At 37.5% G+C, this 20,611-nt stretch overlaps 2 protein-coding genes across 2 annotated transcripts; one reads left to right on the forward strand and one right to left on the reverse strand.

The window, feature by feature from the left end:
* Positions 1-390: 390 nt before the first annotated feature.
* On the forward strand, positions 391-8,538 carry LOC121381484 (UMP-CMP kinase 2, mitochondrial-like). Its single transcript, XM_041510803.1, has 5 exons — positions 391-1,017; positions 1,922-2,054; positions 5,300-5,501; positions 6,588-6,815; positions 7,533-8,538. The coding sequence occupies exons 1-5, from the start codon at positions 391-393 to the stop codon at positions 7,675-7,677; spliced, it is 1,335 nt and encodes a 444-aa protein (XP_041366737.1). The 3' UTR covers positions 7,678-8,538.
* Positions 8,539-12,202: 3,664 nt separating this feature from the next.
* On the reverse strand, positions 12,203-20,582 carry LOC121381409 (SCF E3 ubiquitin ligase complex F-box protein grrA-like). Its single transcript, XM_041510712.1, has 2 exons — positions 20,458-20,582; positions 12,203-19,612 (listed from the first exon to the last, which is right to left on the reverse strand). The coding sequence occupies exon 2, from the start codon at positions 18,667-18,669 to the stop codon at positions 16,528-16,530; it is 2,142 nt and encodes a 713-aa protein (XP_041366646.1). The 5' UTR covers positions 18,670-19,612; positions 20,458-20,582; the 3' UTR covers positions 12,203-16,527.
* Between the last annotated feature and the right edge of the window lie 29 nt (positions 20,583-20,611).

Genomic DNA, 20,611 nt, shown 5'->3' on the forward strand with positions numbered 1-20,611 from the left:
TGTGTGTGTGTGTGTGTGTGTGTGTGTGAATGAAAAGTTCAGGCGCAATAATTATAATATATGTATATATCTACATGTTCAAGTATATACCAGTCGTGGTGCACCGGCTGGGACGAGAAATTGCACAATGGGCCCATAGACGGGGGTCGATCCCTGGCCGATCGCGCATCAAGCGAGAACTTTACCACTGGGCTACGTCCCGCCCCTATTAAAAACAAAAGAAGAGTTCTCACAAAAGGAAAGCAGAGTTCTCAGAAAACGAAAGTACAAATACACGCCCCTTTATAGAAGTATCTGCTCTCGAGTTGGATAAACAATAGTTTCTGTTTATTTCTCGATAACAGTTGCAACTGGAACAACGATACAACAGTAACAGGACAGTTTTCAGATATGTCGTTATATGCTTGTTTTCCACAATGGTCTTTGTATTTTCAGAAAGCGAAGTTACCAAGGCCTGGTCACATTGGTGTCGCGGGTTTACCACCGATAAAGTGTAAACAGTCTGAATCTCTCTCTCAGATTGTAAAGTCTAACACAGTCTTATTGTGTGTATCTTACGGCAAAACAACGACAAAAAGTTATGTTGAGTCCTGTTTAGGTCTACATAACATTCTTACGTCCCACATACCAAACATCGACTTTGTACTTGGCGCAAAAGTCGAGCCTGCGGAGCCCATTTTGGACGAAAGGGACCCTATTCAGGCTAGTGTACAGAGGTGCCTGTTTGCACTTGTTTCACGAGAGGATTCCCCCAAAGCGGAGCCAGAATTTTCAAAAGCTGTATCTGAAATAAAGAACTTGATTAACAGTGATGGACAGATAATAATTTCACATCTTCAACCAGATGATCATTTGCTGGGTTCTTTTACCAAGATACCCATTGATGCACCAGACGAGCATCCGTCGGATTTGGAGATTGTTGACCAATCCCCGTCATCGGTGTCACCAATATTTCATTGGACTTATTGCTATCCAGTGTACCATACCTTGGAACGAGCATTCCAAGTCTTGCATGAGGTATATTATGAGTAAAGTTTGTTTTATTTAATGACGCCTCTAGAGCACATTGATTTTTTTTATCTTATCATCGGCTATTGGACGTCAAACATATGGTCATTCTGACACTGTTTTTTTAGAGGAAACCCGCTGTCGCCACATATGCTACTCTTTTACGACAGGCAGCAAGGGATCTTTTATTTGCGCTTCCCACAGGCAGGATAGCACAAACCATGGCCTTTGTTGAACCAGTTATGGATCACTGGTCGGTGCAAGTGGTTTACACCTACCCATTGAGCCTTGAGGAGCACTCACTCAGGGTTTGGAGATCCGAATCCAGTACCAACCGCCTGTAGACCGATGGCCTAACCACGATGACACCGAGGCCGGTCCAAGGTATATTATGATTGCTTATAATAATCATAAAACAGCATTTAAATTTTTTAGGATCCCGATTGCTACTAATGGAAAAATGCAGCTGCTTTACTCTCTAAAACTATATGTAAAAGTTACAAAACGTTTGATATCCAATAGCCGATCAGGGCTAGCTCTGCCACTCGCCAAATTCGCCAATTGCAAATTTTAGGATCAATTGGCGAATTTTATTTTCATTTGGCGAAAAAATTCCATGTAATAATTGGTGTTTTGTTGGAAAATAATCCAGAATTAATTTTTTAAATATAATTTGGCAAAATGTTTTGCTCACCCAGAGCTAGCCCTGACTGATGATTAATATATCAATGTGCTTTAATTAAACAAAACAAATTTTAAACTTTCTTATTTAGATTCAACTCTTCAGGCAGCTGTGGTTGCATTCAGTACACACTGTAAATATTCAATTTCATAGCGCCATACCCAAAAATTTCTTTCTGGCAGAAACACTGTTGGTATACTGTTGTATTACATTATTATGCTTGCTTTTCAGTGTGAACACTTTACAGAAGTGAGACAACTCTTGAAAACTGCTCATCAACTGATACCACCAACATTTGAGTGTGAAAAACTACAAAGAGAAATGGTGTATCCATTTGTGGTGGTAGAAGGCTTGGATGCAACAGGTTTTACGTTTGACAAATTTATATGTATGTATGAGGGGTGGGGAAAAGCCCTTTTTCCCCGGTCTGGGATCGATTCTCGATCTCTGAGACCGAAATTATTTTTTTAAAACGCGAATTTGCCTGTCCCACTTTTGTCATTCTTGTCGGTCCGAAGCACCTGTCCATTTCTATTATTGGAACAAATTCCTATCCGTCAAGTGGACCGGCCAGCCCAGACATCAAAGACTTATTACACATTGTATTCCTTGAATTGTCTTTCTTTTATTAGTTTTAGTTAATTAATGATATTTAATTTAACTTCATTTTAACTGTTGTTGTAACATAGTGTTTGAATTTACTACAAAGTTGAATTAACAGTTTTGTTTGCCTTGTTTAAATACTGTTACACTATTATGTATCGTTTCATCTTCGTAACTATTGTCCGAACCAAATTGTTAACAACTACAAAAAAATACTCTCCTACCTTTAACTTTTTTTCGTCTGACTCTCGAACGATGCGGTTGTATTCCGAGAACGTGGTGATTTCTATCCCCCCCCCCCCCCCCCCACCCTAGGGGCTGTGTTGCGTACGCTTGGACCTTTGTCCAAGTATCGCATAGAACACGACGGCGACTCAGCGACTGTCACGCTAATCTACGGCGTGGACAAGAAGCGACGCTCACCTAGCAGAAGACGGAGGAGGCGACCTAAGACTACTCAAGTGGGATCTAACTTGGCGGCTCAACCGCCAGAGGCGGCCCCTCCTTTTCCGAAACGGAGGACGAGACCGACAGGGGCGGTGCAGGGTGATCCAAACCCGGTGGCTAAACCACCGGGGGCGGTTCATTCTGCGTTGTCGCCCCCAGCTACTCGACCGAAGCACTCGCCAGGAGCGGCCCGGTGGGGGGGGGGGGGGCAAAGCTGTCAGCTCCACTGACAGTGGCGGTCCCTCCTGTAGACGTACCAACGCAGATGGAGACGGGACATGTGGTCATTAGTGACCCCCCCCCCCCCCCCCCCCCAGCTCATCAGCGCCTCCGGAAGTTGTTGCGGTTCCAGCGGCGGTCCAGCGGGAGTCCAAGAGGAGGAAGGTGTCGGCGGCCACCATACCAAAGACATCCGACCAACCCGATTGGACTCTCGTCTGCGACAAGCTGCCAGCTAAATACCGAGGAGCAGTTTACGGCGACTTTACCGATAGCGCTCTAATCAAGGGCCCTTGGAGAGAAGATCATTGGCGCCAACTTCCAACTGGACAATGGAAGTACCAGCTACAAGGAGCCCTTCACTCGGACCAACTCTACGTGACGGCACAGCAGGACGGACTGTACAGGCAGGGACTCCTGATGCCATCGATGCCCAACGCAACCATCCACCGCATCTTGAAGATGGTACTGCGGGACATCTATCCAGGAGCCATCAACAGAAACATCGCCATGTTGACTGAAGGACTCCCCAACTTCAGGCCTGAACAGTCCATCATTTCGCCATGAGTCCTCCTTTTTTGGGCTTAGTTGGACTTTAAAAAAATTTCGGCCGCGGCTCAAAATTCTTATGTTTATTTTTTTTATAAATAGTCCAACGCACTTTAGGCCTACTTTGGTGCCCAATCAATTGCTCAAATCACCTTAAAACCTTTTAGGCCGAGCAGTCAAAAAATCTTTGGATTTAAATTCTTAGTCCAGACATGTGTAAAAGTGTAGAATGTCGTTAGGATTTTAGTACTTAGGTCTTTTGACCGACCACTAAATTTTTTATTCCAAATTCTGCCCACCTTAAACTTACCCCTCCCCCCTCCTGGCCCGGACTTAGTCACTGGCGAAAGTCAGAGATTAAGCCCGTGACAGGCGTGCGTGAAACCGTGGTATATACGCACGTGTAAAAGCTTTCACTCACTCACCCCTATCTTTAATTGCCGTTAGATTTCCTCCAAAGTTTGTCCAGACACAAATCGCAAAAAAAAACCCACTACAAATATACAGATTCCACACACGAGACTGCAACGATGTCGCCGATATTGTTTTGCTGAGATTGCATAGGGAAAAATACATGCAGTTTTCTGCCGTCTGCCATGTTGCTTGTTTATGGAATATTCTTCAAGAGGGGTGAAAGCCTCCAAAGTATGTGACACAATTACTATGAAATCGATGCTCTCTAGTGGTATCATTAAAATAATAATAATAATAATAATATGACGTCATCACGTTTACTTTTATATCATAACATGTTATGACGTTGTTAGATTAAGTTCTATGTTTTCACCCCTCTTGAAGAATATTCCATAAAAAGTCAAAATGGCAGCTGATACAAAATTACATGCTTTTTTCCCTATGCGCTCTCAGCGAAGTCGATATAGGTGACATGGTTATCATCTGGTATGTGGAATCTGTGTCATTGTAATGGGTTTTTTTTCAAGATTTGTGTCTGGACAAACTTTGGAGGAAATCTAACGGCAATTAAAGGTAGGAGAATAATTTTTCGTAGTTGTTAACAATTTGGTTCCGACAATAGACAGAGGAATATACCTGTTCTGTAGCTTTAGCTTAACCAGAGATCGAGTGCTCATCTGAGATACGATTTGTCCCAGGATCAATTGTATTAGGTTAACCTGTTGGGTTTTTCTCCTACCCCAACCAGCATTCCTCTGATAATAAGGGGCAGGACGTAGCCCAGTGGTGAAGCGTTTTTTTTATTCACGGTCGGTCTGGGATCGATCCCCGTCGGTGGGCCCATTGGGTTATTTCTCGCTCCAGCCAGTGCACCACGACTGGTATATCAGAGGCTGTGGTATGTGTTATCCTATCTGTGGGATGGTGCATATAAAAGATCCCTTGCTGCTAATCGAAAAGAGTAGCCCATTAAGTGGCGTCAGCAGGTTTCCTCTCTATATCTGTGTGGTCCTTAACCATATGTCTGATGCCATATAACCATAAATAAAATGTGTTGAGTGCGTCGTTAAATAAAACATTTCCTTTCCTCTGATAATGAATATCAAAGGCAATGATATGTGCTATCCTGTATAGAAAGTGCATATAACTGATCACTTGCTGCTATAACAATTATATATATGCATAGAAGTAGTCTCTGGCAGAAACCCTGTTGACAAAAAATTATTTTGCACAATGCAGTTCTTGTTTAATTGAGGGTTTTTTTTGGTATTTTTCGAAGTAAACAAGCATTCTGAGAATACTGCTAAAGCAATACATGCCCCCTACCGGGTCCAACAAATTTTTGTATCTCCTAAACTTGCTGTTTTTTTAATGTAGGAAAGACAACTCTAACAGAGACTCTGGAAGAAAAACTGCATGCTGCCAAATACTCAACACCTCCACCAAGCATCATGCACCTACGGAAATTCTTCGATGGTTTACCAGAGATAGTTCGTAAAGCTTACTATTCTCTTGGTAATTACATTGTTGCCATAGAGATTGCTGAAGTGTGTAAAACAAGAGCAGTTATTATGGACAGGTAAGTAACACAAAACTGCATTTATTTAAATTTATATACATGTAATATTATCTTGTTGATATGTGTTTATATATATAAGCCTATGTAGCATATTTGCCATTTCACTTTAATTATTAAGGTAAATGGTTCCCACTTGCAGACATTGAAACAAGTCCAGTACAGTTGTTCTGTCTATCAGGAGGTTATCACATGTTAAGATTGTCAAGAATGATACCTTACTTAGTTCTTGACAAAATATTTTTAAACAAAATAAACCTAAATTTTGATCAGTTACATATTCAAGAAGGCCTATCAATATAACAGTGATACGAATTAAGAACATGGCAACAGTGAGTCAATGAAATGATTTTTTTTAATAGATATTGTAGTAATAATGGTAATTGTAAGCTTCATAAATATGTCGTCAGCTATAGGTTACAAGATCCATATTTTATGGTAATCTGGTCAGTTATGGGTTGTTACACACTAAGCCTATCTTGATATATATGACGTGGTCTCATCTTGGAGGAAGGATCTAGCTTGGTCAGTAGAGCACCCACTGGTTGTACTTATATAATTGAACCTCCTTGGTGGACCCATTCACAGATTGCCTTCTCCCTGCCCCCATCTCACCCAGTTCCCATGACTGGTATATATATCAAAGGCGGTGGGATGTGGTGTCCTGTCTGTTGGAAAATGCATATAAAAGATCCTGCCAATGGAAAAATGTAGCAGGTTTTTCCAGAGACTATATGTCAAAATTACCAAATATTTGACATCTAATTGCCAATGATAAATTAATCAAAGTGCTGGGGGTTAGACGTAGCCCAGTGGTAAAGCACTCCCTTGATGCACGGTCAGTCTAGTATCGATTCCTGTCGGTGGGCCCATTGGGCCATTTCTCATTCCAGCTATTGTACCACGACTGGTATATCAAAGTCTGTGGTATGTGCTCTCCTGTCTGTGGGATGGTGCATATGAAAGATCCCTAGCTAGTAATGCAAAAATGTAGTATGGTTCCTTTTTAAGACTACATGTGAAAATTACCAAATGTTTGACATCCGTTGCCAATGATGAATTAATCAATGTGCTGTATTGGCGTGACAGGTATTGGCACAGCACAACAGCGTATGGAATTGCCAATGAAACAAGCTGCGCCGACCTCCCACCTGCAGGTCACAACGTGTACCAGTGGCCAGAAGACCTGCTAAAGCCAACTAGTATTTTGTTCCTCTCCGTGTCGGAAAGTGTCAGGAGGAAGAGACTGGATCAGCGGGGAAGAGAAATGACTCGAGAAGAACGCTGGCTAGGAAAAGATACTTTCTTTAGACAGAGGTAATGGTAATAGATAGTACTTATAGTCCTTTCAACAGGGAGCGCCTTTTTTTATACTATGGAATTCACCACAAATTATTTACTTCTGAGATGATTGATTTAAAAATTGCACACAAAAGTAGTATGTTTTTGTTATTTTCAAAACACTTTTACTTTTCTTCTTACGTCAAACCAAACATTACTTGTAGCAGATGAATTTTTATTTCACCCGCTAGCTAGGTCTAAAAAAATGGAGGGGCGTTCGTTCTTAAAATGCTTCATTTTCCGTAATTATGTACTTTTCTTCATGAAATAGATGCAAAACACATGTAAGTGTATGCCCAGCATAACTGCTAGTCACATACGTAAACTTACGAAGTTTTGTGAAATTGGCTTCTGGTAAAGCATTCGCTTGATGTGCGGTCGGTCTAGGATCAATCCCCGTCGGTGGACCCATTGGGCTATTTCTCGTTCCAGCCAGTGCTCCATAACTGGTGTAACAAAGGCCGTGGTATGTACTATGCTGTCTGTGGGATGGTGCATATAAAAGATCCCTTGCTGCTAATCGAAAAGAGTAGCCCATGAAGTGGCGACAGCGAATTTCCTCTCTCAATACCTGTGTGGTCCTTAACCATATATCTGATGCCATATAACTGTAAATAAAATGTGTTGAGTGCGTCGTTAAATAAAAACATTTCCTTTCTCTCTACTGGAAAAAACAAACCTTTTGTTTTTCAGATTGTGCGAGGCCTACAGAAGAATGGAAAATCCAGGCTGTACGGAAATCGATGCTAGTGGGTCTGTACAAGACGTCATGGATGCTGCAGTAGACATCCTGAACAAACAGAACATCTCTCTCAGTGGGGCAAAATCCTCACATTAAGTCTTATCCGAACTATATTTTTATATTTAAGTCCAGATAACATTAAACGACACAAGCCAAATGCCAAAAAATCAGTCGCAGATGACTGGTTCGTCAATATACATTACCCAGTATGACTCAACTCGACAGTTGAGTTTCGTTGTCAGTTGTGATCCAGGCTTTAGTAAACCAGCTGGGACCTAATTCACTAAACTCTCGCAACTTTGCGATATCGCAGTGCAATGCAAAAAGACTTGCAAAGAGGATGCTTTGATGTCTAGCAGAGCCTAAGAGAGCTTTGTGAATTAGGCCCCAGACCTGTATATGTAAAGAGGTACCAGTTGTACCAAAATTAATTTGGTTGCCCATCTTATAGTCTTTACGCACTGTAGGAACGATATTTGAAGTGGGGGAGGACAAGCCAAATTTTTATCTTTACATAGAGTTAAGACAACAAAAAACACCCTAAATTTTTTCGGACTTAACTTGGGGAGCTTGTGCCGCCAGCTTCTACGGCCTGTACAACTGTTGGGATGCCTGCACCAGCTACTTTTTACAGTCATGTTAATGATTATGATTGCAGATTGCAAGCCTGGAAATAAGCATCTAGTAATGGAGGTTGTCTGGAACAAATTTGTCATTTATCCAGCTTTGACAGTCACAAATTTAAAATTAGCTGACCTTTTTGTCTATATGATTAGAATTCATTCACATCGGATTTACAAGGACCGGGCAGTCTGATTTTATTTTTCAGTTATACTCTTTTTTTTTCTTTTTTTAAAAACAAAATAATAATTAGTTAATCAAATAAATTCTTTGGCTTGCTTTCTTGGTAAGATGTCAATTGTTTCATTTCAAAATGAATTTTAACATTAAGACTTGTGTGAACTATCATTTGATAATTAACAAAAAGTTTTTATAAATGCTTATAAATGCATAATTTCATCCATATTTGATTGTAGTTTGGGATTATTTACAGTTATTTAACTTTTTCTATACTTAATAGAAAACAGAACACAGAACAAAGGTTTTTTACCACAACCAGATACCCGGGGGGGGGGGGGGGGGGGGGGTAGCTCAGTGGTAATAGTGCTCGCTTGATGCACGGTCCCAGTTTCATTCCAGGGCACCATCATATCAAAGGCCATGGTATGTGCCCTGTCGGTGGGCATATAAAAGATCCCACTGGGTTTCCTCTCTATTTATGTCTTACGTTCATCCAATAGCCAGTGATTAATAAATCACGTGCTCTAGTGGTGTCGTTAAACATCAAACTTTGGGCCCCAACTGGCCCATGGGTGTCCTTTTTTTTTTCGAAGGGTTTCACTGTATCACGTGTGGGATGGTGGTTGGTCTGGGATCGATCCCCGTCGGTGGGCCCATTTGGCTATTTCTCGTTCCAGCCAGTGCACCACGACTGCTGCTAATCGAAAAAGAGCAGCCCATGAAGTAGCGACAGTGGGATTCCTCTCTCAATATTTGACTTAACCATATGTGCCATCAAATAAAATGTGTTGACCAAAAGTAAATTCTTTCCTTTCCTTTCCTTTAGTACATGATTAATAAAAGATAAAAGCAACATTATTTCAACATTTAATTTGGTGACGGGCACAGTTTCATTTATGACAGGCTCAAATTGATTTACATAAATCATTTTGAAATTATTTTCAGGCACGAGATGAAATTGTTGGAATGTACGGTCATAATAGTTTTTAAATAGAATATAAGGAAAGGTGCGTGACACTAATGCTTTTATCCAGCTTGTGTTAATTTTTGGATTTATTCAATGAGAAATTGATGTTTTTGTTATAATTATTTTTTAATCTTTGAAATCATTAATCATTATTGTCAATGTCTAGTGCATATTTTTACAGCTGGTCACATTTTTAATAATGATGAACTATATATTTTCTTTTGTTATTTAAAAAGTGAAAGTATGTACTAGACATTCATTAAATTGTCATCCTCTGACACATTGGACTATTGTTTAATTTATAGTTTATTATTTAATATACATTTTGTTTACTTATTGTTGTTTTAATGTTCATTGCTGATTGTTTTACTAATTAGTTTTCTTTTAATTGTTATTATGCATTTTAATATATTATTCATATTAGTGTTTTTATTGTAATCAGATATATTACCCCATTATGTTTTGTAGCAATTTTATTTTATACAAAATTTGGCTCTTAAGTATCAGTCACATAGTAATTGACACAATGTCAAAAATACATTTGTTATCAAGTTCATTTCAACTGGTCATTAAGCTATCACAAGGCAACAGATACAAACAACAATGTCTAACACAATCTCTTTTATTACATTTCACAACAAGTGACGAATGCACTAATAACGAACATTTTACAATACAATATGTATAATATGGTAGTATTTTGGTTTAATATATGTATTAACATTCAAAAGAAACTTTACAAGGCTTAAAATTGTATTACAGAAAACCAACAAATTGTACAGTGGGATATGAAAGTATCATCAAATAACGGTCACAAAATGTGTGTAAGGTGGTTTCCAAATTTTTATTTAGCAACAGTATTTATAAAATTATTCAAATTTATGTACCAGTATGTACAGTTTCTTTTGGATATCAGTATATATATATTATACAGTACAGAGTAAAATATAACAATATTACATTTACAAACTGTTTTTGTTGTGTTTTGCATGAATTTATTGTTTTACTACTTCTTATGTATAGATGACACTCAGTAGACTAGAACAGTTGTGAAAAAGCTAAAGATTTTGTATTGTCAAATGACACCACTAGAGCACATTGATGTCAAACATTTGATAACTGTGAGTCTTCTAAGAAAACCCGATACATTTTTCCTTTAGCAGCAAGGGAACTTTAATATGCATTTCTTACAGACAGGACAATAGATGACACAATCTTTGACATATCGGTCAGTAGATACTAGTTAGGACATGAAATAAAAAAAATAAAAAAATAGAATCCACGAACGGGATTTGATCTTATGTTCTACTGACTGACCCAGTCCCATTTGTAAAAAGATATATGGCAACAGTTGCATATTTGATAAAGTTTTCATACTTGGATAGTTGATGTTTTGGCATTGATTATACGATAGGCATTTTAATAATGACCAAGAAGATATCTTTAGGCTAAATATTTTTTACCAACAACAAAAATTGTGTTAAATTTTGCTAGATTAAACATTTTATTTTATTGTACATTTTCAATTTTAATTTTCCAAATTGTTAATAGATTTATCACCAACGCTATTAAAAATGGAAGTTAAATCCTTAGTAGAATATGCTGCAGGGGGGGGGGGGGTATTAAACTAAAGACCCCTGCACAAAAGTAAAGTTTGTTTTATTTAACGCCGCCGCTAGAGCACATTGATTTTTTATCTTATCATCGGCTATTGGACGTCAAACATATGGTCATTCTGACACTGTTTTTAGATGAAACCCGCTGTCGCCACATAGGCTACTCTTTTTACGACAGGCAGCAAGGGATCTTTTATTTGCGCTTCCCACAGGCAGGATAGCACAAACCATGGCCTTTGTTAACCAGTTATGGATCACTGGTCGGTGCAAGTGGTTTACACCTACCCATTGAGCCTTGCGGAGCACTCGCTCAGGGTTTGGAGTCGGTATCTCGATTAAAAATCCCATGCCTCGACTGGGATCCGAACCCAGTACCTACCAGCCTGTAGACCGATGGCCTGCCACGACGCCACCAAGGCCGGTAAACCCCTGCACAAACACCTGGGCAGAGTTAAGCCAGACTGAGCAGAAAAATGTCTGCTTGACTAGTTTATGCACTTCACGGTAAAACAAATGGCCATGTCAAGAACCAATCAAATAGTTCACGAATGTTAGCAAAACGTTTGCTGGTTGAACTTGGAGCTGATCTTAACTACTTTATATTTTAGTTTTTTATTAGAATAATAATATTCTGCAAACCACTACTAGCAGCTCATGTATCATACATACTAAAACAACACCAGAGATTAATTAAAAACAAGCTATGATAAAAAGTTTAAAAAGTAACATGATGTAAACATGAGTATTGCAGCGATCACAAAAGGCAGTGATTAATTAAACATGTTTGGAAGCCCTTCTTTACAACAGTTATTCGATTGTTATATTTACAGGTGTTTCTATGATTGATTATAATCGGAATATGTTTGTTTGGGTTTTTGCAATATGTTACTTATTAATAATCAAATACACAATAGATTAGAAAATTTAATATTTCTAGAGTATAAATAATAAAATACTGGTATGTGAGAAATTTGGGTTTTGATTCTTAATTTGTGTTCATACAAATTGAATAGACCTTACAATTTAAGTGGAGCTATCACTCTAACTCCCCTTCACTCCTCTGAGACTAGTTCAACAAGATTGCTTTCCCCTCCTCCTCTTGGCTAGTGATATTTTAGATGGCTCCCCATAATCTAAGTTAGGGAAACAATTAATGATGCTCCTTAATATTTTTCTTGGGGAGGTCTGAAGGTAAATAACACCTGGCTCAGCTTAGAACAGACAAATCCTTGTTAGATTAGATCCAAAGCCCTGACAGACTACCTCTATCGAATAGCAGTAGGGGATCTTTTATACGCATGTTGTCACCATCTGGAAGGCAAGAATGGAAGTGGAAAAACAGAAGGATTATGTTGAAACCCTGGACAGGACACAGCAATTGAAGTAATCATCTTTAGACTGAGAACTGGGCATCACTGCCTACTCTCCCACCTCTATAGACTCAGACTTGCCCACTCTGATAAATTTCCATGTGGCACAGGTGCCCAAACACCGGAACACATCCTTCAGTCCTGCCCATCATACAACACTCTGAGACAAGAAACCTGGTGATATCCTGTGACCTCAAAGAGAAACTTTGTGGACCGGCGACGTCCCTTCAACAGGCAACAGACTTCCTGGTGAGAACAGGACTATGCAGACATCCCTTCAACAGGCAACAGACTTCCTGGTGAGAACAGGACTATGCATGTTGTCATAGATAGATGGACAGTACATACCAAGACCTGAGATATATCAATTTCAGGAAACTGAATGGGATGGGGGGGGGGGGGGGTGTGTTAATGATTGGTCCACTGAAACCAACTGAACCTCAGATGACTACTACCACTGAGCTACATTCCATTAACAATGACCAATTAAGTTACGAATTAGGCACACTTTTCATTAACATTAATCTGCGTGTGATTTACTGTTCGCAGAAATGTGCTTTCTCATATCTGCATTTTCGCAAGAGGATTACTATAAAAAAAACTTGACGTTGTCGAAGTGTACTTTTAAGCAGCTAGTAAACATTTCACGTTAAGGTGTCGCCATACTAAAAACAAGTCGCACGCAGAAATATCATTAATCGATTGACTTTTTTCCAGCTTGCTAAATGGCCACACGCAGACTTGAGTATTTGGAAAAGGTACTGTCAGTGTTTCTGCTTGATGGTAAAATGAGTATGGTGCCATACCCATTTTTTTTTTTTTTTTTAAAGTTAACATTTTGATCAAATTAATTAGTTATCAATATTGTATGATTTTCTTAACCCTAACCCTAAACTTAACCCATTTTCTTTGTGGGGGAGGCCCCCCATACCCCCTATTGACTGTGGTTGCATTCAAGTCCATAGCACCATATCCAGAAATTTCTTTCTGGCAGAAACACTGGTCTGTGTATATGCACTGTATTGAAATCATTAACATTTTTATATTAATTACTTAAAATGACTACCCCACATTTTCTGCCTTTTTCAAAGTGTTTTTAACTAAAAGAACCTCATTCAAGACAAATGATATATTATATATATATATATTTTTTTTTTTTTTTTTTTTTTTTTTTAGAATATTGGTACCAGAATATGAAATGTGTTTAGTCATTCTAATGTTTGTAGTAGCTAAAACTTCATACTGCTCCCTAATATAAATATATTTTTCTATGTAAGAAATTGCTGGGAGGTAAAAACCAGTTTCAGCTACTACAAATTATAGGAAGACCAGATTCAAACCTTCTAGATACAGACACTGATAAATTCTAAACAAATGTTTTTACATGGCTTCTAGATTACGGTAGCCCCACTCCCATGGCTAGTGATATTCAATGTTGGGCTAGTAAATAACTACTACTGCCATGCCAGACAGCTAGACAACATAATTTGTCAAATGTTGCAGTAAAGTATATTTTGTAAATATGAATATTTTGCCCCCACCCCCTATTGTTAGCTTTTAAAGCTCCATCTCGCTCTTTAGGTGACATATACCATTATTACTGTTATTTAGTAAAATTGTATTAACTTAAAGTAAAGTAGGGCTAGTGAATTTTTAATCGTGGCTTATAAATATTAAAAATCACTGATCCAATGGCTAGTGGATTTTATTAAAAGTTTAGAAGCCCTAGTTTTTATTTGATATGTAATTTTAGTTTATTAAAAATCTCTGTTTGTCAGAAACATGTTACAATGGCAGAAAACTCAGGACTGTCTTTTTAAAATGTTGTGCTGTATATCTCTCAATGTAACAGACTTTACTGTTATCATTTCAAATAAGACAGTGCGTAATACATAATGATAACACCATTCACCAAAATTTCAGTCTTGCATCCACCTAAGGTTTTCTGTAGCAAATAACAAATACATACACAGAGATTATTACTTTAGCTTGTGAGTTGTACTGATTTTACGAAACGAGTGTCAGGATTCTTGTATTGCCCGAGTGAGAGCATGGGTAATACATGAATCCTGACAAGAGTTTCGTAAAATCAGTACGTGTAATAATTTCTTTATTATCCACATAACGCAAAATATTATTTTATGAATAACAAGCTAGGACCATGTCATAACATTTGAAAAGTAAGTAAAAAGAGACGATGAAACGACGTCATTTTTTTTGTAAGCCTTTACACTGGAGAAGTCACATTAAGTTATGACATCGCATCCCAAAATGACGTCATTCGATGTGCACGTGAAATCATTATGACACATACTGGTTATATTTCCCTGAATATCTTGAACCATGTGGATAATAAATACCTATACCTGAATAGCATAACAAAAGACGAACACAACACAATATAACAATTCACTACATTTGATACAAAAAAAACATACCCTAAAAATACCACCAAATGCCACTTTCGACATTTTGTTAGAACAGAATGACACACAACCTATTGGGATGACTGGTTAATGGGTTCCTCAATCTAAACTAAAGATTATTTCATTATTCTTGACTTCTTTTTCATTCACAGTACTTTTACTTCAGTTTAAATACAGCAAGCACCAAAATACAATAATAATAATAAAAAAAAGTATTCCAGTTATTGAACAATGCAGCCTTACACTGTCACTCCCAGGCCAGTTTATTTTTTCAAAACTAGCACAGGACAGCTAGAGCTCAATGGAATAAAATAGTCTGAGCTTTATCGCCATGGCAAGGCCATACAAATTGCATGCATGTAACATCTGAGATTGAGTCTAGCCTCTAAAAGTTTTATAAACACGGGCACTGTACATTTATTAAATTGGAATAATGTGTTCAATATTTCTATTTTAAAAAAAGTCTAAACCTATTTACCGTAGACTTTGTTAAAAAGTCAGTATTTTTTGCTTATGTAATATCAAACTGAATGATTTTGTAAAATTTATCAGTAACTCAGTTAAAAAAAAATCTTGGTTACAAAATTTCAAGAAAACAATTTTAGTAGTCCTAAAAACAAACTCATTAAAACCAGCTATTTCAGACACATGGATATTAAAAAATACATATACAAACAAGTACCGTATTTTTAAACAATTAACATTAAAGACCTATCAATATTGGCACATTCTGCGAACAAACAAGCAATAACTATATTAAGTATGATTTAAGTTACCATTCATAAAAATGCAGTCATAAAAATTCCTCACCCCCTCGCCACTTAAGTTCTGCTGACTTTTTTTTTTTTAAAGTATAGAATTGGCAACTTAAACAAGTCCATATAAAATACAGATAAAAAATACACATATTTGTTTTCAATGTATTTACATGTTTGGCATTTCATTCGTTGTAAGCAAAGATTACAGTATTAAAATACAGAGAAATATTCTTTTAGTTTAGAGGTTTATAAAAGAAGATACATTCTGTTTATTTGTTTTGTTATCTACTCTAAACAACCACCTAACTACTGCTCAAAATGTTTACAACGGTTCAAAATGTTTACAATTGCTCAAAATGTTTACAAATTTATGAACCTTGCATTAAAAACAGATGCTATTTCAATTTGCTGCTATGCAGTTTACTCACACTTGGTTATGAACATTTTGCCAATATTATGCACCAAATATGGAATCGACATTTCACTATATTTGTACTGAAATGACCACTGTGCGGGACCGACACCAGATATTGGTACTGTCACAGCTATAACCTTGCTACATACTTCGGCACAACTATTGAACTATGGTGTTAAAATTGTTTTAACAATTATACTGGCTAATCAAGCAATTATATACACACACCTACATTAATTTTTTTTAGCAAAAACATACACAGACACTTAATTCTGAGTACAAATTTAAATGTCGTTTGAAATTGTACAAATAACTGGCATAGAAATTCGCTGTACAGTCTCAATTTAAATTTTAAAGGAAACAATGTGTTATTATGCATAACGTGTTCTGCATTGTTAAAGTATTGTATGCACTTGTATGAACTTGATTAATGGTAAGTGACCCCAACAGTAATTTGTAAGTCATTAATAAAAGATAAAATTTTAATTATTTCTTCTACTTATGCTAGGAAGATTCATCGTTATGACAGTACCAATATCCATTGTCGGTCCCACGCAGTTACTACCGGTACCAGTACCTTTCTTTAACATTAGTTACATAAAAGCATATGGTCTGAAGCGACCCTTCTTTCCTGGTAGTACTAAAGAGATTGTCACATTCCCTTGACTACCATTTGCTTCTATTTGTTCCATGTTACAGATTTTTACCAGACGATTGTCAATGTCCTTCACAACCTCAATGAGACCAGGAAGTGACACCTTGAATGGCCTTCCAATTGTGAGTTCAATGCTGTCCAGGTCAGGACAGCCTTTCAAAATAGCCTCAATGGCATCCAGTGTCATCTCCTTGTTGCGGTAGGTCTTCAGTGATCGCAGACTCTTGCAATACTTGCCAATTGCGAAAAAAGCAGCATTGGTGAATCGAACAGTTTGGATTGTTGTTCCAGATATGTCCAGGACTTGAAGATTGTGACATGATTTGACTAGAAGTTCAATAGAAGAATCAGTGATAAGGTAGCATCCTTGAAGCATCAGTTTGCTCAAATCTGGACAATGTTTAGCTATTTGTTTAATGGAGTCATTAGCAATCTTCGAGCAGAAGCCCAAATACAGATGCTTAAGATGAGAATGTTTAGGGAATACACATGTATCACCGTCATCAATGTGGCCATTTTTTATTTCTGAAATTCCAGAAACTGTATCTTCATTTGAATTAACCAATTCTGTTGTCCTCCCATCACTTGAAACATCACAAACTTGTGAACATCCTACCTTTAGTGTATCATCCTTATGCTCTTGACCATTTTTTGCAGGTGACACAAGTGATTCATAACATTTCAAGTCTGACTTTTCATTTGCTGGCAATTGAGCTTCAGATTCAATGGAGGTGTTTGCTTGACAGGTTGATGGTGCATGCCCCGTTCCTAAATTCTCTAAATAACAAGTGCTTGAATCTGTCAATAAAGCAATCTCTTCTGTTTCTACAGAAATAGGTGTTGGAGTTAAAAGGTCATCAAAATTCAACTTGCACAGATAGTGGCATGTTTCCAATGAAAGCATTCGGATCCATCTGCAGTTGGAGACTAGGATATTGATGCTTGCAGCCGTGACCTGAACACATTCAGTAAGATGAACCATTCGAAGCCTTTTACAGTGGGTGGCAAGAGAAATCACAGCACTGTCAGTGACTGACAGACAGCCAGCAAGACCAATTTCAGACAGATATGGACAGTGTTCTGCAATGGCAATGATTCCAGGGTCACTGATGCCAGGGCAGAAATTGACTTCCAGCATTCTTAATTGCCTACAGCCTTCAGCGATTCTTTGCAACCCTACATTTGTGATGTTACATCCTCTTTCATACTGATATTTGTTTCCAATGAATGTTTGCAGACCTTTGCAGTGGTCACCGACAGCACACAAGCCTACGTCTGTTATATGAATGCACCCTGTTATATCCAGATACTTCAAAGTAGGAGAGTTCTCTACGACTGTTTGCAGAATTTTGTCATCTACAAAGGTATACCTCAAGCCCAACTGCTGGAGACAGGTCTGTCTTCCTGTACGACCAAGGAATCCATCCAATGACAAATCATTACTGTGGGCAAGATTCAGCTTCTTTATATTAGGACAATTTTCAAACAAGCCTTGAATGGCAACATCAGAAATATGTTCCGATTCAATGCTTACGCTTTCCAACAAAGGGCAGCTCTGAAAAACTTTTACAAGTTTCTTGTTGAACAGTGCTGGGTTGCCTTCACAGCCAAAATCATCGAAAGACAGTTTCTTCAAGTTTGTTAACTGACATACATAATACAGACAGTTGTAGATATTCACGTAACTACATGCGTGGATCTCCAACCCTTCCAAAAGTGGGTACTTCTGTACAATCTGATATACAACATGGTCACTCACGCTGGTTAAACTCAAGTCCAAATATCTTAATCTTGTACACGTTATATCTTTATGTAAGAACGACTGATCAGATAAGTTCACAAGCAAACCAAATGAAAGTTCTTCAACAAGATCTGATACACCTGCCAGAAGTTGTAGAAAGGAAGAATCTCCAAATGTTTCGCCAAAGTCTTCGCAGTTGAGACTTCGCCATAAGCTTCTGTCGTAACTGTGGTCATGCCACAGGTGACAGGTCTGTCTGACACCAGTAACAAGGTCATGAATTTCCAAGTATGAAAAAATATGCAGGAGAACTGGTTGTGGCAAGTCACAGATATTCATATTGTTTGTTTATAAATACATAAATATATTACATAATATCAATAGATTTCCCCCACAAATATACTACATGTTGAAGAACTGTCATCTATTAAATATATGTGTATGTATTTGGTTTCAACAATATTATGGAAATTCTAAATATTTTACAAACGTATTAGAACTTCACAAATGAAACTTATAAAAAACCCATTACTACATGACATTGTATGCTTTTACTTGATATTACTAATTAATAAAACATTAAAGGATATGGATGAAAGACTGATATGTTTACAGCAGTCATATAGTGAACATTATTTACATACAATTGTATTAATGTTTAAATAAACAGTTTTGTTTTTATTTAGATGCACCTAATAATATCACAAGCTGGAAGACATTAAATGTTCTATGAATACCAACACCTAAAAGAGTTTTGATTGAACAAGACAAAACACATGGAAGACATGCAATATTTAACAAGCAAATGGTCAGTCTATTAATAACAAATACATTTTTGTTTTTAATTTTTGCAACCCCCACAATGAATGAGGAAGTGGTGTACAATACAGGCCAAGGTGGGTCATTAGCTTTCTCAGCTTCCAGCAACAAGTGATAATATAGGAGACTGCCACCCATTTAGCTCCAGCTATACAGTTTTTATAATCTACCTATGAGTAAAACATCTGCAAACAGATATCTATACGTAACAGCAGCATAATCCTTCAGGTTTTTTAATTGTTGTTGTTTTTATCAACTGACATCAGAGCTCCAGATTCAAATCATGTAAATTGGCTTCTGCTGGGAGTTTGGCACCAAGGCAAGCCTCATTAACAGTTATGTCTTGTGGTTCGAAACTGGGGGTTCCGGGTAGACAACTTCAGATACCAGTATGCAATGTGCTTTCCAGAATGTTCATCAACATAAATATCTGAGGTCGATATGTTCGTCATAACTTGAATGCCTGCAAAAAAGAAAATATATGTATAAAGGCCAGAATCATATTGTAGGTGTGGATCTGCCCGACATTTTACTTTAAACTCTCTTTTTTTTTCTGCCTGCATTCAACAAGGTACATGGACATAAATACAAATATAGGCTTATTTGTAGATAATACTGAATGTAGATCAGGGCTTCTAGATTATGGTAGCCCCACTCCCATGACTAGTGATATTCAATGTTGGGCTAGTAAATAACTACTACTGCCATGTCCGACGGCTAGTCAACAAAATTTGTCAAATGTTAGTTAAGTCTATTTTATAAATATGAATATTCTGCCCCCACCCCCACCCCCACCCCCAATGTTAGTTTTTTTAAAGCTCCATCTCCCTCTTTAGGTGACATATCCAATTATTACTATTATTTGGTAAAATTGTATTAACTTAAAGCAAAGTAGGGCTAGTGAATTTTTAATTGTGGCTAGTAAATATTAAAAATCACTGATCCCATGGCTAGTGGATTTTATAAAAATTCGAGAAGCCCTGTCAATGCTGTACATTACTTTAATTTTAAAGTTCCTAATTTTCCACAGGTATAATCATTATCAAAATACTGATTATCCCCAAACCTGACCCTCACCCTAAACCTAATTATAACCCTAATCCTGATATATTGTGTAAAAAAAACCGTTTGCCTTGGAGTGCAGTTCATTCATTGCGATTGTGAAGTCTTGTCAATTTATCAATTTTATGACTCATCATGTCATTGTCAAACGAGGCGTCAAGGAGTATTATTTTTAAATGGTATAATATAAAATTTGAGCAAACAGCTAAACACCTTCCACTCCTGGTACAACACAAATTTACATACCTGCTACTTATCAAATAAATGCATTTTCTTAGTGAATCTACATGTAGGCCTATCAGCTGTGCAATATTTTCAACATACATTTGTATAACAGTTGTCTCCCCACAAAAATCGCTCTTTTGAGAACAAGTACACCAACGACTTGACAACTGAGCCT

This window comes from Gigantopelta aegis, chromosome 9 (assembly GCF_016097555.1).
Source record: "Gigantopelta aegis isolate Gae_Host chromosome 9, Gae_host_genome, whole genome shotgun sequence".
Lineage (NCBI taxonomy): Eukaryota > Metazoa > Mollusca > Gastropoda > Neomphalida > Peltospiridae > Gigantopelta > Gigantopelta aegis.